The 18,579-nt window shown below is 38.0% G+C and overlaps 1 protein-coding gene across 6 annotated transcripts in view; it reads left to right on the forward strand.

Moving 5' to 3' along the window:
- The window catches only part of KDM5B (lysine demethylase 5B), an 86,129-nt gene that overhangs the window by 50,241 nt on the left and 17,309 nt on the right, over window positions 1-18,579 (forward strand). For all 6 annotated transcript variants that reach the window (XR_005361779.1, XM_038541856.1, XM_038541855.1 and 3 more), the window contains exons 13-22: window positions 1,745-1,864; window positions 2,878-3,072; window positions 6,437-6,618; window positions 6,768-6,892; window positions 7,810-7,960; window positions 8,117-8,231; window positions 8,659-9,014; window positions 10,072-10,210; window positions 14,360-14,539; window positions 15,190-15,348. Coding sequence is in view for 5 of the 6 variants with exons in the window: in XM_038541856.1 (XP_038397784.1) it covers window positions 1,745-1,864; window positions 2,878-3,072; window positions 6,437-6,618; window positions 6,768-6,892; window positions 7,810-7,960; window positions 8,117-8,231; window positions 8,659-9,014; window positions 10,072-10,210; window positions 14,360-14,539; window positions 15,190-15,348 (1,722 nt within the window). In the remaining variant the exon portion in view is untranslated. The remainder of the gene's footprint in view (window positions 1-1,744; window positions 1,865-2,877; window positions 3,073-6,436; window positions 6,619-6,767; window positions 6,893-7,809; window positions 7,961-8,116; window positions 8,232-8,658; window positions 9,015-10,071; window positions 10,211-14,359; window positions 14,540-15,189; window positions 15,349-18,579) is intronic.

The following is an 18,579-nucleotide window of genomic DNA, read 5'->3' on the forward strand; positions in this document are numbered from 1 at the left end:
AGTTGGTGTTGATACTGTTAGTCTGGGAACTACATTTTGAACAACTGTTGATGTAGAAAGATATATTGAAATGATATTTAATTATTTCGTAAATTCAATCTGAGGATTTGTGTGCGTGCCTAGATTAATAAGGATTTTTTAATTAAAAAGACTTTATTGAAAAAAAATTTAAAAAAAAGACTTTATTGAAATATAGTTCAATGAACTATACTTCAATAGTTCAAACTATTATTAGTTCAAACTGTATTAGTTCAAACTAATGACATCATTAGTTTCAGTTGTACATCATAGTGACTTGACAGTTTTATATATTGCAAAATGCTCACTACAGTAAGTGTAGTTATCATCTGTCACCAGGTAGTTATTGACTATATTCCCTATGCTCTACTTTCATCCTTGTGACTTCCTATTATTACTTTTTTTTTATAACTGGAAATTTGTACCTCTTAATCTCTTTCTGCCCATGCCCCCAATCCCCTCCTCTCTAGCAACCACCAGTTGGTTCTCTGTATTTGAGTCTGTTCCTGGTTTTGTTTTGTTTATTTAGATTACATAAAAATGAAATCATGATATTTTCTTTCTCTGACTTATTTAGCATAATACTCTCTGGGTCCATCCATGTTGTGAACAGCAAGATTTTTTTTTATGGCGGAATATTAATAATATACAAACATTCTTTTGTATATTTATACTACGTCTTTACTCCCACCTGTCAATGGACACTTAGATTGCTTCCATATCTTGGTCATTGTAAATAATGTTGCATTGAACACAGGGGTACACATATTTCCACAGTGACTGCACCAATTTACTTCCCACCAACAGTATACGAAGGTCCCCTTTTCTCCACATCCTCGCCAACACTTGTTGTCTTTTTGTTATTAGCCATTCTAATACATGAGCGAAGACCTCTCACTGTGGTTTTGATTTGCATTTTTTTTGATGATTAGGGACATTGAGCATCTTTTCATGTATCTGTTGGCCATCTGTATATCTTTTTTGGCAAAATGTCTATTCTTGTCTATTTTTCAATTCAATGATGATTATTGGTGTTGATTTAAATGAGTTCTTTATATATTCTGGATATTAACCCCTATTGGATATATCATTTGCAAATGTCTTTTCCCATTCAGTAGCTTGCCTTTTCATTTTTATTGATGGTTTGTTTCCTTTGCTGTGCAAAAGCTTTTAACTTGCTGTAGTCCCAAGAGTTTATTTTTGCTTGTTTCCCTTACCTAAGGAGACCTATCCAGAAAAATATTGCTAAGGTTGACATCCAAGAGATTGCTGCCTTAATACAGGTGTTTTTTTGAGTTGGGGTGGGAAAAGGAATTGTTGGAGGGAGGTAAGCTTGAGGGCTATAATAAGATCTCTTTATGGAATGACATACTTGAAAAACAGTGGAATTTCATTAATTGGTGGTAAAAGAATGCTATTTTGGTATAATAATATTAGAATACTCGTAATTGTAGTTATATTTAGATGTGTCCTAATCCTGGATGTAGCCAATTTTTATAGTAAAATCCATGTTTTCTATTTAGAGCCTAATCAACCCTCATAGTTTGGAATACTACTCCATCTTGTGGCCGAATAGAGTATCTCTATGATCATTCTACCATAATTCTTTTTGTTGGCTCACTTGTAATTAGAAGAAAGCTTCTCTTTCTGGAATATCATCTGATAGTCTGTGTCCAGATTGTCTTTCACGAATGTCACTAAAAATCCCCAATTTTTGTCTCTCTAGGTTTACAGAACTAATCAGTGTGCTGGGGAGTTTGTGATTACATTTCCAAGAGCCTACCACAGTGGTTTTAATCAAGGTTTTAATTTTGCTGAGGCTGTTAACTTCTGCACTGTCGATTGGGTATGTAATTATGACTTAGCCTTTTTGAATATATTGTTTTCCTACTGAAGTGTAGTATATGATACTTGAGAAGCTTTCATGTGTGTGGTTGCTTAAACCTGTTGCTCCTCAAATGGCTGGTCTACAAATTGATTACCATCCACAGTGGGGTAAAGCACTTGGCACCACATATCAAGCCTGTACTGACTAAGCACACTGCTCAGTTTAGCTGATAAGTTTTTCTTTTGTAAAAGTGAGACTTGATGAATAAATGAGTCTGTTGATTTACATTTTGGGAAAATTCAGTATCTCATTGCAAACTTGTAACAAAAAGTTCATTCAGTCTTAAGCCTATGTAACACTAGTTTAAATTTAATGTATAATACAGCAATTTTTAATGATGCATTTGGTTTTAGTTGTAAGGTGGAATTTTTATATTGGTATTAATACTTTTCTTTTACATAAAAAGATCTAGTTCAAGTGTGTGATGTTAAATTTAATGAATTATAACCTTGTTTCAGTGCTTTACTGAGTAATAGTACTACCTGTACCTGAAATTATTTTCCATTAAATAGTTTAGAGCATCGTTAATTCCCTGAAGCAGGTTTAAGTCAGCATTGTTATTTCAGGAAATGTGTAAATTCTCATGTCCAGTTAGATTGTACACTGAACATTGACACGTTGTTAATACATTGGGTTTTTTAAAAATGTCTTTATTAATCTCTATACCCAAAGTGGGGCTGGAACTCATGACCCTGAGATTGAGTTGCATGCTCTTTTGACTGAGCCAGCCAGGCACCATCATACATTGGGTTTTTTAAACTACTTTTTAATTAGATACCTGACATGCCAGAGCTTTGAGATGCAAAGGCTAGAAAAGGGCCAAGGCCTCTTAGAGTCTGGCTATAGGGTTGATAAATGTATTATGACCCAGAATATGCTCTTTGGTAATGTGATAATGATCAGAAGTCTTTGGAAATAAAAAGGAGAAAGAAAGATAAATGTCATGTATTATCCTCTGTCTTTTGAAACAGCTGCCATTAGGCCGACAGTGTGTGGAGCATTATCGCTTGCTTCATCGCTATTGTGTATTTTCCCACGATGAGATGATTTGCAAGATGGCTTCCAAGGCTGATGTACTAGATGTCGTAGTGGCTTCAACTGTTCAGAAAGATATGGCCATTATGATTGAGGATGAGAAAGCTTTAAGAGAAACTGTTCGTAAATTGGTAAGATTTCTGGAATCCCAATTGGTGTGTCTCTGGATATTACTTAGTAAAATTCTTAAATTAATCTCATTTTAAGAAGTCTTTTCTTAGGCTAATTTCCTTTAAGACCCATTTTGGAGATGCCTAGTGGCTCAGTGGTTGAGCGTCTGCCTTCGGCTCAAGGCGTGACCCCGGGGTCTGGGGATGGAGTCCCACATCGGGCTCCTTGCGAGGAGCCTGCTGCTTCTCCCTCTGCCTGTGTCTCTGCCTCTCTTTGTGTCTCTCTTGAATAAATATATAATATATTTGAAAAAGAAAAAGACCCATTCTGATAGATGTGTATTAATATCTCATTTTGGTTTTCATTTTCTCTAATGGCCACTGATTTACTGAACATCCTATCATGTATGTACTTATTTACTACTTGTGTATGTATCTCTTCAGTGAAGCGTCTGTTCATATATTTTGTTGCCCACCTCCTTTTTTTATTGGATTGTTGTGAGATTTCCATTCATTCTCTATGCCAGTCCTTTATCAAATGAGTGTTCTGCAAGTATTTTCTTTCAGTCAGTTGCTTATCTTTTTTTTTCTCAGAGCAGTGTCTTTCTAATTGATAGTTCAATTAAGCAGTTGTTTCTTTTATGCATTTTTTTTTTTTAAGATTTTATTCATGAGAGAGAGAGAGGCAGAGACAGGCAGAGGGAGGAGAAGCAGGCTCCATGCAAGGAGCCCTATGTGGGACTGGATCCTGGGACTCCAGGATCACGCCCTGGGCTGAAGGCAGGCTCAATCACTGAGCCCCCCAGGCGTCCCATCTTTTATGCATCTTTTTAGAGATTTTTTTATTTTAGAGAGGAAAGAGATTGGGGGAGGGACAGAGAGAGGGAGAGGATCTCAGGCAGACTCTCTGCTGAGGTGTGGCTCAATCTTCTGATCCTAGGATCATGACAGGAGCCAACCTGAGCCAAAACCAAGAGTTGGATGCTGTTAAGCCACCCAGGTGCCCCTGCATCTTTTTTATGTACCTAAGAAATCTTACCTAACCCAAAGTCACAAAGACCTTTTGTTTATTCATCTAGAATTTTTTAGTTTTAGGTTTTACATGTAAATCTTTAATCCATCTCAAGTAATTTTTATTTATGGTGCAATGTGTGGGTTGAGATTATTCTTTTTTTGCATAAGGATGTCTCATTGTGGGACGGACCCCTGGGTGGCTCAGTGGCTGAGCATCTGCCTTCATCTCAGGGCGTGACCCCGGGGTCCTGGGATCGAGTCCCGCATCAGACTCCTTGCATGGAACTTGCTTCTCCCCCTGCCTATGTCTCTGAAAAAATAAATAAAATATTAAAAAAAAAAAAAGATGTCTCATTGTTTTAGCACCATTTCTTGAGAAGACCATTCTTTTTCCTTTAAAATGCCTTGGCACTTTGGTGTTGAAAATCAATTCACCGCATATAAATGGGTCTATTGCTAAACTCTGTTTTATTCTCTTAACTTATGCATTTATTCTCTTGCTGTTGCTATATGATCTTGATTACTATACCTTTGTAATAAGGCTTGAAATGAGATAGTGTGTGTTCTCCAATTCATTTACTTTAAAAATTGGTTTGGCTATTTTAGTTCCTTTGCTTTCCATATAAATTTGAGAATTGGCTTACTGATTTCTACCAAAAGCCCTGTTAGGATTTCACAGGGACTCCATTAAATCCATGAATATAATTGGGAGAATTGGTATCTTAACAATGTTGACTCTTCCAATTCATGGACATCATATATCTACCATTTATTTAAGTCTTCTTGAGTTCTTTCATTTTTTTGTGGATTGCAGCATATGGATCTTAACACATATTTTCTTGGGTTTATAGTTAAATATTTTGTTTTTTGGTACTATTATAAATGATACCTTAAAATTTTTTATTTCAAATGGTTATTGCTAGTATTTATAAATATAATTGACTTCTGTATATTGACTTTTTATGTCCTGCAACCTTGCTAAACTCAGTAGTTCTGTTAGCTTTTTTTGTGCTGTTTTGGGACAGTGGTATCTGCAAAAAGAGTCACATTGGATTTTTTTCTTTTTTTTTTTTTTAGTGTGACTTTTTTAGATATAACTCTTGAATGTTGGCTCTCTGAAGCCTTTTATGGACCAACAGCAAGCTTATTCACTTTCTCCTTATATTTTATAGTTAGGGAAAACAATGCCCAGAGGGTACGGTTTAGGTGTCTTAACATGGCCTTATATCAATAATGGTAACTCATTTGTGGAACTTTGAGTAAATTTTTTTCCAAATGTGGAAATTGAGAAATTCAAGTTGAGTGAGATGTATATGATTCATTCTCAACTAAGAACCATAAAATTGGTCTTTAATCTTAGTTTAAAGTAAAATTACAACCATTTTTATCTCGAAGTCCTTTTTAATGATCAGTTCCAGTTTAAAAGGAAAATTCATTGATTAGCGGTTTCCTTACTCTCCTCTGTCTTTGTTGGTTCATGTCATCAGCAGGAAGTAAAATGGTCAAAAGGTTAAAATACAGAATAAAACAGTAAAACAGAGGAGCTTGCTTGGTGGTTCATAAAGTGACTTGATCAGATTCTGGCATTCTCACAGTTAGATTTGGGTCCAGTTTTAGATAAGGAGAAAAGGTGGTCAAAGCTTGATCTTTCAATGACAAAACGTATATCCTAGGGAGCGTTCTTTAGCTGTTGCAAACTACAGTTTGAAATTTACTGGTTTAAGATCTCATTTTTCTTGACATTGTTTCAATTAGGAAATGCTTTATTATGACTTTAGTGTCTTGTACATATTTCTAACATTTTCAGATAAATAATACCCTTTAGGTAACTTTATGTGTGAAAGCTAATTGACTACTCAGCATCTACCCCTCAATAATCCCTTCATGATAATCTTCTCATCTTTCTTTTTTATTTTTATTCTTTTTATGGATTCTCTAGTGGTATAACTCTGAAGTCCTATATAATATTTCCTCTGAAGTAGAAAGTATATACAGTTCTTTTGCTCTTATCATCTATACCCAAAGTGTGGATAGGGCCAATTTGGAGTAGCACAAAGAGCAAAATAAATCTTAGTAGTTTACAGTCCTATTAATAACTATTTTCATACTGACCAAAACGGCCAAACATAAGGATCTACCTTGTCCGAAAAGAGGTTCTCCCCAAACAAGTGAGGTAGTTTACCTGACCATATTTGCTGCTAGATCATTGTTAGTTTGTATTCCACATATGCACTCTTATTTTGGTGGGGCTCCCCCATACTCCCCCACCCGTTTTTTTTTTTTTTTTTCCCCTAAACTCAACTGTTATGTGTTTGGGGGACTGATGGATTATATTATCCTTTGGAGGTCTCTAAAGTATACTTTATTCTAGGGAGTAATTGATTCGGAAAGAATGGATTTTGAGCTGTTACCGGATGATGAGCGTCAGTGTATAAAATGTAAAACCACATGCTTCATGTCTGCCATCTCCTGTTCTTGTAAACCTGGCCTGCTTGTTTGCCTGCATCATGTAAAAGAATTGTGTTCCTGTCCTCCTTATAAATATAAACTGAGGTGAGTAGAAAGAATAACCTTTTCTATGGAAAACCCTAAATCTTTAATAAAGTGATATTTCTATTCTAGGGTTGAAATACTGAGCATAAAATGTATGATTTTTTCCAAACCCAAATATCTCAAAACTAAGTCTGCTATCCTGTTGCCAGGTATAGATACACTCTGGATGATCTCTACCCCATGATGAATGCACTGAAGCTTCGCGCAGAATCTTATAATGAATGGGCCCTGAATGTGAATGAAGCTTTGGAGGCAAAGATTAACAAAAAGAAAAGTATGTGGTATACAGTGTGGCTTGGTGATTGGCAAATTGGGACTGATCATAATGTAGCTAACATAGTTATCAACAAACAGATTACTTGAAACAATCTGACTCTGTCCTTGTTTAGTTCCCCCATTTTCAGCCAGGCTTTTGGAGAGTTAGCAGAGAAAGTTTTAAAGCCATGAGTGGGTTAGGCAGATACCCTATATCAGAGGAAAATCTTGATGTACAGGATCGTGTTTTTTGTAACAAAGATCATCTTGTTAGAAAATGGAATGACCTTTACACCTCTGGTCTCAGAAACAATATTTTACGTTTTATATAGAATGTTAGAAAAACCTTTTTTAAAACCTAAATCTTAAGATAAAGGTAGCATGTTACTAAATTAGGGGTCTCTGGTTTAATCACTTTTTTGTTTGATTACTTTTTAGTGCTAATCAATGTCACAGTTTCTGTCTTTTGTTATTACCTCGAAAGTTAAAACTCCTTTCCCATCATTTACAAAGTGCAAGAGAAAGGAGTGGTATGTGCAACAATGAGGATCCGCATTTGCCTTGTTTTGACAAGTCCATTGTTTTCCATCTCTGAAACATTTCCACGTTGAAGAGCAACTCTAGGCACTTGTTTAAAACACTCTAAAGGGGTGCCTGGCTGGTTGAGTTGGAAGAGCATGCGACTCTTCATCTTAGGGTCATGAGTTTGATCCCCACATTTGGGTATGGAAATTACATAAAAATAAATAAAACTTAAAAAGTAAATAAATAAAAGTAAAAGCCTCTACCCTTGCCCAAAAAAGACCAATCAAGGGAACAAATTTATTAATAATCATACTTTAGATAAGGTATAAAAGCAAACTCTCCTCCTATATTTTATACCACTCATAATAAACATAATGATAACAGAAAAGATTACCTTTTCTTTATTCCTAGGCCTTGTCAGCTTTAAGGCTTTAATTGAAGAATCCGAAATGAAGAAATTCCCAGACAATGATCTTTTGCGTCACCTTCGCTTAGTCACACAGGATGCAGAGAAGTGTGCCTCTGTTGCACAACAGCTGCTTAATGGCAAAAGGCAAACTAGGTATATACTTCTGTTTGAGTTTGGACTCTTTGGTGGCTAAACTTTGAAACCTTTTGTGACTGGTTTTTCCTTCTGTCCTGTATTCCTGTGACATTGAATCTGGGAATGGTGAAAATATCATGTTCTCATGGCTTCCTTGGGCCTTTGTTTTTATAGATACCGATCTGGTGGAGGAAAATCCCAAAATCAATTGACAGTGAATGAGCTCCGACAGTTTGTGACACAGCTGTATGCTCTTCCATGTGTCCTCAGTCAAACACCTTTGCTAAAGGTAACGCTTACAGAGGGATGTGTGGGAAAGTACTTTGGTAATCCTATATTTTGTAAATAAATTCAATTGACATGTTAAGTCATCTTCTTGGGTGGTTAATTTATACAAACATTTGCAGATGTTTTTAATACCTATGGAGTGTTTTTTGGTATATATGTATAAAGAGACTGTAATAGGCCTACAAAGGAGAGAGAGAAAGTTGGAAGTTTTTACCTTGAAAGTAACCACTTGCAGTTGGTAAAAGGTCTGTTATAGTCACTTTGTTTAGCTGTCAGTTGGCTTATATATTATCTCATTTACCCATACTATTGCTAAAATCCTATGAGAGGGAAGAGGGTCACATTGAATATGTATTGAAGATTTTGAGTATGAAAGAATCCAAATTACTAAAATAAGTATTTTGATACAACAACCTGTGTTTTTTTAGGATCTTTTGAACCGTGTAGAAGATTTCCAACAGCATAGCCAGAAATTGCTCTCTGAGGAAATGCCCAGTGCTGCTGAGCTGCAAGACTTGCTAGATGTCAGCTTTGAATTTGATGTTGAACTTCCACAGCTTGCTGAGATGCGTACCCGTCTGGAGCAGGCCCGTTGGCTAGAAGAGGTGCAACAAGCTTGCCTAGACCCCAGCTCCCTTACATTAGATGATATGAGACGTCTCATAGACCTAGGGGTGGGTCTGGCCCCATATTCAGCCGTGGAAAAAGCAATGGCCCGACTTCAGGAACTGCTCACAGTGTCAGAGCATTGGGATGACAAAGCCAAGAGTCTTCTCAAGGCCAGGTAAAAAACCAAATCTACCTTTCTCTTGGGGAAGGTTGAGTGATATGTCCATCTGAGAGCACTAGAGCACAGTGATTGGTATGTGACCAATGTCCAGAAGCTGCAGCTGAAAGTGTAGAACACATGTAGAAGTAGCTGAGATGTTTGGAATTGCTTTGGAACTTAGGTAAAAGAATATTAATTTTTTTTGTACTTTACTGATTATGAAATGAATGATTCAAGTGGAATTGCCTTTTCTAGAGTTGTTTTAATGAAATTTCTTTGGACCCCAATGATACCATCTTTGAGAGAAGAAAAAAGTTTTACAAACAAGTGGAAAACCATTTCAACCCACAGTTAATAAATAAGTTCCCAAGGAGTCTTGAAAATGTCTGAAAGTTAATATGCACCGTTCTATAAAATGAAGATAGCCAGTAATTACCATCAGAAATAGGAAATGTACATTTTTGTTGTTTCTTTGTGATTCAGGACATCTTACTTGTGTTGGAGAGATTTAATTGGACTCAGGCAAACTATCTGAGGGGAGAAAGATCAGTCGCTCCCTTAATTTTGCTTTCGTCTGACAGCTCTTCATTAGTCTGATGGACAACATAAAGTACAAAAACAATACATGGTTAACAGACATACTTTTGTAATCCTAAAATAGTGGTCATTGAGCAAAGAGCACATTTTTTGATACTATGCTTTTGGAATGTTGCTATCCTAGAGAACTTAAGTTTTCTTAGTGAAACTATATGAATTTTGACAGTATATGTAATTCAATACAGTAAATAATCATTAAGTTACCTTCTGCGAATGAAAAGTCTGTGGTTATAGCAGCATAAAATCAGGAATAAGCAGAACTTAAATACTGAGTCATTTCCTTTATTTTAGAGGCTTTTAAATTGTACGCATGTATTTGAAACTCGTTAACTTGATACCTAATAGTTACTGACTTTTAAAAAATTATTTATACAGAATTTCCTTTGAAATGGTTTTTCTGGTTTCTTTAGTAAACCTTAAGAAAAATGAACCACCATGTAAAATGTTAAGTAGTTCTTATATTTCATTTTTTTAGACCTCGGCATTCATTGAACAGCCTTGCTACGGCAGTTAAGGAGATTGAGGAGATCCCCGCATATCTGCCAAATGGTGTAGCTCTGAAAGACTCGGTGCAGAGAGCCAGGGACTGGCTTCAGGATGTAGAGGCCCTGCAGGTTGGTTTAAGAAAAAAGTGTCTTGAGTGTATAAGTGCATCTATGAAAAGCAATAATTAAAAAATGATAAAGGAGGGTACTGTGTTGGATCACACCACACAGATTCGGTGTTTTCGGTTGGCCAAATCAAAAATTTTGTTCAATCTTATGTAGATATACTCACCCATCTATTATCCTGACCAGTTGGCTCAAATATTTAAAGTTTAGATAAGTCAACCAACTTTCTCTGGGAGTTTGGGATCCTCTCTGAACAAACTTGAGTTACTTGGTTAAGGATCAAAGAAAAAGCTAAAGATGGAAGTTGTGGGAGAAAGGTAGTTTCTAAATCTTTGAGTACAGTTGTCTCTTGTTGGCTTAACAACTTAGAGAACAGATAATCAAGAGTAGCACATTTAGTGAATCTGGTTACATGATTACAATGAGAATGTAGGCCCAAAGGCCCAGAATCTTTCACGATGTAGTGACTTAAAAAAAAAAAAAAATGGAAAAAAAAAAAAAATGCCTCCCCACCCCTACAAAAGAAATGAAACTTAAGTTCCAAAGTAATTAGCACTAAGTATATATGATCCTATGTTAGATGTCCTACCTGATGACTTGCCCATACATTATAAAAGGAGTTAAATTTGCTTGTAGCATTATTAAGGTACAGACCAAATTCATTCTGTGATTTACCCGGTTGTAGCTAGATAATGTCATTTGAAAAGTTGGTGGGGAGTGTCTATATCTTTGTACTCATTGTAAATCAGTAGATGTTATGGACCTATTGAGAAAAAAGATCTTTGAATTATTTAATGGGCTAGGTTTTTAAAAATTTAGTTGATCTCATTCTTGAGTCTCAAGTTCTGTTTTGTTGAAGCCATTGGATTTTTAAAAGATTTTATTTATTTATTTGAGAGCAAGAAAGTGCAGGGACATGTGAAAGAACACGAGCATGGGGGAGAGGGAGGCTCCCCCCCGCCCCGCCCCTGCCGCCCAGAGCAGGGAGCCCAGTGTGGGACTCAGTCCTGGAACCCTGGGATCATGACCTGAGGCGAAGGCAGATGCTTAACTGACTGAGCCACCCAGGTGTCCAAAGCCATTGGATTCTAAGAATAAAAAATATTATCTTGTTTCTTAAAAAAAAAAAAAAAAAAAAAAAAAAAAAAAAATTATCTGGTTTTCTAAATATTTGTCTAAGTAGTGCTAATTGATTAATTTTGCTAACAAGAAATGGCAGATCAGACAGTTTTAGCCAGTTGTTTACAACAAAACATCTGGTTGTCTATTATAGTTAGAAGAGAAGGGCAGCCCGGGTGGCTCAGCAGTTTAGTGCTGCCCATCAGCCCAGGGCGTGATCCTGGAGACCCAAGATCAAGTCCCACATCAGCCTCCCTGTATGGAACCTGCTTTTCCCTCTGCCTGTGGCTCTGCCTCTCTCTGGGTCTCTCATGAATAAATGAATAAAATCTTTAAAGAAAGGGGGGGAGAAGATATTATTGTTTGATAAATAATATTACATAATTAAGGAGTAAACTCCAGTTAGCCAGAGAACAAACCAAGGGAAGTATTTACTGTGTCCATAAACTTTTTTTTTTATTCATGAGAGACCCAGAGAGAGAGTGAGGCAGAGACACAGGCAGAGGGAGAAGCAGGCTCCCTGCAGAGGGAGCCCAATGTGGGACTTGATCCCAGGACCCTGGGGGTCACACCCTGAGCCAAAGGCAGATGCTCAACTGCTGAGCCACCCAGGCATCCTGATAAACTTCTTTTTTTTTCCCAGTAAACTTTCTTAATAAGAGTTTTAGATATAGGCTCTTGTTAATGGTAGTTGGAACTATAGTGATTAGTTTTGGTCATGTCATAGGCCCCCTTTTCACTTATGATTGCTAGCAGCCGGAAAGGTGAGGTGAGGTCTTTGCAATAAGGAGAGATAAGCATGTGAAATCAGAAAGAGCACATATTTCTGGATAGGCTTATTCTGTTCATATTTTGTAAGGTATTTACTACTTAGGTAATGTGTTTTCAGTAGTGCCCATAGGGACGAAAAGCAAGTTTTGGTCCATTCCTGAAATAATAGCCTGGTGTTTACTTGCATCATATACTAAAGGACTAATGGAGAAATATAACTGACAACATGGAGCCTCTTCATATTTAGTGGATTATGTATTTTGCAATGTTATTCAGTATTCTGCTTCACACATAGGGAGTATTCCATTTATTTCTAAATTAAATATTAAAGATCGCATGTATTTTTTTTTTTTTAAAGATTTTATTTATTTATTCATGATAGTCACAGAGAGAGAGAGAGAGAGAGAGAGGCAGAGACACAGGCAGAGGGAGAAGCAGGCTCCATGCACCGGGAGCCCGATGTGGGATTGGATCCCGGGTCTCCAGGATCGCGCCCTGGGCCAAAGGCAGGCGCCAAACCGCTGCGCCACCCAGGGATCCCCGATCGCATGTATTTTATGAGTCATCTTTTTTAAGTTTCTAGTAGAAACGCCCTTATAGATCTGATTCTGTAAGAATAAATATCAAAAGCAGTAAAACATCAGGTTCCCAGTCTATATTCAGTTTTCCCCAATTTTCCCAAAAATGTCCCTTCTGGTTGTTTATCTAGTCCATGACCACGTGTTGCCCCTAAATGACATACGTCTTTAAGTTTCTTTGAATCTTGTGGTGTTTTCTTCCCTACCTCCTTTCTTTCATGTCACTGTCTAGAAGTTACCCTGTGGTAAGCTCTGCCTTCTGGATTTGTCTGGTTATTTCTTTGTGGTGTATTCTATCTTCTGTATTTCTTCTAAATTAGAAGTTAATTTCAAAGAGTTGATGGGTTGAAGTTAAATATTTTTTGCTTGGAATAATATCAGAATATCAGGTAATACTGTATACTTTGTATTGCATCACATCAGGAGATATGTTTGGATGACCTACTTAGTGAAGCTAAGATTTACCATTGTATTAGAGTATCACCAGTGCTCCCCACTCCCATTCTACGCTTTTATTCTTCTTCCAGTTTGGGTGTCTCATTCTTAAATTGTCCCAGGGGCATCTGGATGGTGCAGTCAGTTAAGCATCTGCTTTCAGCTCAGGTCATGATCCCAGGGTCCTGGGATCGAGTCCTACAATGGCTCCCTGCTCAGGGGGGAGTCTGCTTTTTCTCTGCCCCTCTGAACTCTGCATCTCCTCCCTCATTCTTTCTCTCTCTCTCTCTCTCTCTCTCTCTCTCTCTCTCTCTCCAATAAATAATAAAATCTTTAAAAAACAAAAACATGGTCCCAGTACCAAAAGCATCAGCATCACCTGGAAACTTGTTAAGAAATGCAAATTCAAAAAAAAAAAAAAAAAAACAAAAAAAAAAAGAAATGCAAATTCATGGACTCTTCCTTGGTGACCGGAATCCGAATATCTGGGGAAGGAGCCCAGAAATGGTTTAAAAAAGCTTTCCAGATGATTCTTAATTCATATGAAAGTTTGAAAACCAGTGGGACTTTTAATCTCATTTTAGTTTTCTGAATAATTTCCCCAGAGTTACTTTATCATTGGGTGGATTGGAGTAAAATATTGTTCCTTTTATTGACGTAAGTCAGTGTGAAAATGTTTTGAGTTCTTGCAAATTACATTTTTCTTGAAATTTTTTCAACCTATCTATAGGGATCAAGATAAGTGAATTTAGAATTAGAAGGTAAATAAATAAATCTCTTAAAAAAAGCTGGGGAGGGGAATCCCTGGGTGGCTCAGCAGTTTGGCGCCTGCCTTTGGCCCAGGGCGTGATCCTGGAGCCCCGGGATCGAGTCCCACATCAGGCTCCTGGCATGGAGCCTGCTTCTCCCTCCCTCTGCCTCTCTCTCTCTCTCTCTATGTCTATTATAAATAAATAAATCTTCAAAAAAAAGAATTAGAAGGGCATTAAAAGTCAAGGAGATCACAGTGTATGTCATGTTCATAGCTGTACACTTGGGGGCTAGCACAAACTAGGTTCTTTTAAAGTGTGTGTTAAGTAAAGGAACACATGTTAACCCCACCGCAATTGGTCAACTGGCAAGTTTTGTCCATCTCTGTGAAATTAACATGTTGAAATCATGGAGTAGGCCTATTCTGAATTGTGCTGTTCTCACTTTGTAGATAAATATTCTTTTTTCTAAGTTGGTACAATTTTTATTGACTCATTAGGTTGGAGGACGTGTGCCAGTGTTAGACACACTCATAGAACTTGTTACACGAGGTCGATCTATCCCGGTACATCTGAATTCTTTACCAAGACTGGAATTACTAGTAGCTGAGGTTCAGGCTTGGAAAGAATGTGCTGCTAATACATTCTTGACTGAGAATTCTCCATATTCTCTCTTAGAGGTAAGTTTGCAACCAGCCCATCTACAAGACCTTAGATCTCTTAGCTTATAGAACATGCATTCCCTTCTCTCTCAAAGGTGTTGGTTTCACTGATTGGTCTACATTCTGTGAGTTACTTTTTTCAGTAGAGCCAGGGAGATTCTTCTAAACTTCCAGTGAAGTAACCTTTAAATGTTATCTGGATACATTTAGGGATAGCATTCAGTGTCTAAGGAAGAACATTTTTCTCATTGACGTTCCTTAATCTGTGTTGAAATTGGACTTTTAACCTTGGCCATAATTCACCATTTGCATTTAATAAGCCTGGTAAATGGTCTCATCCACCTCTCATAAAGTGCTATAGTTGTACTTTTTGTATTTTTTTTAAGCTGATACTGGTAGTGCACTATGACTGGAATTGGTATATATCACATTGAACTTACTGTTTCATCCAGTCTAGAATCAAAGTCATTCTTTTGTGAAAATTCATTCCCTCCCTCCCTCCTCCTCTGTAGAGGAGAGTTTTCTGGCTTCAGGGCAGCATGTTACAGAGAAAATGTTAGATGCTAAGAAGTTTACATCCTTTCCACAGGTAGGCTTTTATTGTGAGGCTTCATAAGGCTTTATCTGAAATCTGTCTAATTGGTTGGTTGTGCTTTCCCCCACGTTAGGTGTTGTGTCCTCGATGTGACATTGGCCTTTGGGGATTGAAGAGGAAACAGAGAAAGTTCAAGGAGCCCTTGCCAAGTGGAAAGAAGAAAAGCACCAAACTAGAGAGTCTGAGTGACCTGGAGAGAGCTTTAAGTGAAAGCAAGGAGACTGCTTCAGCTGTATGTAGTAGGGCTTTTTTTTTCTTCTTTGTTGCTTTGGGAGGATGATTTTAACCCTTTCTTGTTTGCAGGGCTGTTGCTAAGGCATCTAGAAGAATAACCCTGAGTGTACTCAGTTTTTCCAAAAAGACTTTCTGAAAATTGTCAAATGTAAAAGTTCCTAGTAGAAGATGCATAAAGGTGCAGCAGGTACAGGGAAGCCTCCCAGTCTGGGTTTTGCAGGTTCAATTGTCAGTCCTATGGGTTGACCCCAGGATGGATGCTGACAGCAGAAATCAAGGTTAACAGATGAGTGAAACTGCACTGCCAGCTTAGTAATTTACAACAGGAAATACACATATGGGGTGCCTGGCTGGTTCAGTTGGGTGGAGCATGTGACTTTTTTTTTTTTTTTTTTTTAAGATTTTATTTATTTATTTATTCATGAGAGACACTGAGAGAGAGAGGCAGAGACATAGGCAGAGGGAGAAGCAGGTTCCCTGCAGGGAGCCCAACGTGGGACTCGATCCTGGATCTCTAGGATCACGCCCTGGGCTGAAGGCGGTGCTAAACTGCTGAGCTACCCAGGCTGCCCTGTGACTCTTGATCGCATGGTTGTGAGGTGAAGCCCCACATTGTTCATAGAGCTTAGTAAGTAAGTAAAACACACACACACACACACACATGCTTAAAAAATACATTTAAAAGAATATTGGGTACCTTTGAATCTGACTGCATTTAGTAAGCACTGTGGATTCAAAGATGGTATCATCCTAAGCTGAAGCAGAGTCTAGTTCATGTGAGCCACAGTGTTAGGACAAAAGATGATGGTAGGTGATTTGGATGTTTAAAATTTTTTTTCTTTTATTGAGCTGTAATTGGCATATAACATTATGTTAGTTTCAGGCATACACCATAATGATTTGATTGATCACACTAAGTCTAGTTAATAGCCATCACTGCTCATAGTTACAGACTTTTTGTGGTAAGAATATTAGCCATAGTCAACATGCTGTACCCTTACATCCTCAAGATTAATTTTATAACTGGAAATTTATACCTTTTGACTGCCATTACCCAGTTGGTTTACTCCCCACCCCCTGCCTCTGGCAGCCACCTATTTGTCCTCTGTATCTGTGGGTTGGGTTTTTTGTTGTTTGTTTTGTTTTGTTGGGGATGACTTACTTCATTTGGCCTAACGCAATTACAGTCCATCCATGTTGTGGGTAGCAAGATTTCCTTTATTTTTCTGGCTGAATAATATTCCATTGTATATACATACACCACATTTTCTTTGTCTGCTGATCCACTGATGGACACTTAGGTCACTTCCATGTATTGGCTCCTGTAAATAATGCTGCAGTGAACATGGGGGTGCAGATAGCTTTTTGAGGGTAGTGCTTTTCTTTCCTTCAAATAAATACCCAGAAGTGAAATGGTTGGATCACTTGGTAATTCTATTTTTAATTTTTTGAAGAACCTCCATACTGTTCTACAGAGTGGTTGCACTAATTTATATTCCCACCAGCAGTGCCCAAGGGTTCCCTTTTTTCCACATCCTCACCAACATGTGTTACTTCTTGGCATTTTTGATAATAGCCATTCTGATAGGTGTGAGGTGATCTTGCATTGTGATTTTGATATGCAGTTTCATGGTTGACCACCTTTTCATGTACCTGTCATTGTATGTCTTTTCTGGAAAAATACTCCAGTCCTCTGCCTAGGTTTGTTTTTTTCTTTTAAGTTGTTTGTGTTCTTTATCTATTTTGGATATTAACCCTTTATCAGATATGTGTCTTGTCAGTATTTTCTTCTATTCTCTAAGTCGCCTTTTTACTTTGTTTCCTTTGTGCAGAAGCTTTTCAGTTGGATGTAGTCCCATCGGGGTGCTTTAAGTGGCACTAAGCATTGCCCATTGTAGAATTGGACTACACTGGTTCCAAGGACTGGACCAGATGGGTTGAGTCTCTGCTCAGGGCACCTTCCTCCCAGTCTGTTCCTTTGGAACTGCCTGACTTCTCTAGTGATTGACATGGGATTGCTTTGATTTGTGTATTTTGGCACATCCTTAGGGGGTATTTGTATATTAAGTCAGGTTCTTTTATTTTTTTTAAAGATTTTATTCATTCATTCATGATAGAGGAGACACATAGAGAGAAGCAGAGACACAGAGGGAGAAGCAGGCTCCATGCAGGGAGCCTGACGTGGGACCCCGGGGCCCTGGGGTCACGCCCTGGGCTTGAAGGCGGCACTAAACCGCTGAGCCATCTGGGCTGCCCATGAGTCAGGTTCTGATCAGATTTTGCTGCTTGAGCATCATTCTGGTTTTTTTTTTTTTTTTTTTTTAAGGTGCTGCTTCCCACTATTATTTCTGTGGTTGGTTGGTTTATTTATTTATTTATTTATGAGAGAGAGAGAGAGAGAGAGAGAGAAAGAGGCTGAGACACAGGCAGAGGGAGCAGCAGGCTCCATGCAGGGAGCCTGACGTGGGACTCGATACTGGGTCTCCAGGATCACGCCCTGGGCTGAAGGCGGCACTAAACCGCTGAGCCACTCAGGCTGCCCTCTGTGGTTTATTTTTGTTAAAGGCATTATCCGTTTTGAACTTTGCATGCTGTATCTTTCAGAGTCTATCTAGTCTATGCCCATCTAGTCTGTGAATCTCTGGCTTAAGAGCTCCTACATTACCTGTTGATTTCATAGTAAAGCTCTGAAAGATAAACTGTTCTCCATTTCTAAGTTCTAAGGGGGTGCCTTGTTATCACGTAACCCACATACACTGCCTGTACATTGTTTTTGTCTACAGAAATAAGTGGATTTTTAAAAAATATACCAAAGGTTTGTAACCTGATTTACTTCTAGATCTATTTGTTTCTTAATCATTCATAAATTTTCTTCCTATTCCAAAATGAGATAACGAAGAGTTCATTCTGGCCGTATGCCTCCAGGCACCTCATCTGGTGAATCATAATGGGGTCTGATGGTTAATGGGTATGATAACTGTGAATGGTTTTATCTGTGACAGATGAAAATTTTAAGGATTTGGGAATAGAATTGGGGAAAAGAATAGTTCCTGCAGCCTTTGGCTTCTCTTTCTAGAGGGGAAAGCTCAGTTTTAAAAATCTGCGCTTTGGGCAGGCCCTGGTGGCCTAGCGGTTTAGCACCACCTTCGGCCCAGGGCCTGCCTGATCCTGGAGTCCTGGGATCGAGTCCCACGTCTGGATCCCTGCATGGAGCCTCCTTCTCCCTCTG

The sequence above is a fragment of the Canis lupus genome, chromosome 7, assembly GCF_011100685.1.
Source record: "Canis lupus familiaris isolate Mischka breed German Shepherd chromosome 7, alternate assembly UU_Cfam_GSD_1.0, whole genome shotgun sequence".
NCBI lineage: Eukaryota > Metazoa > Chordata > Mammalia > Carnivora > Canidae > Canis > Canis lupus.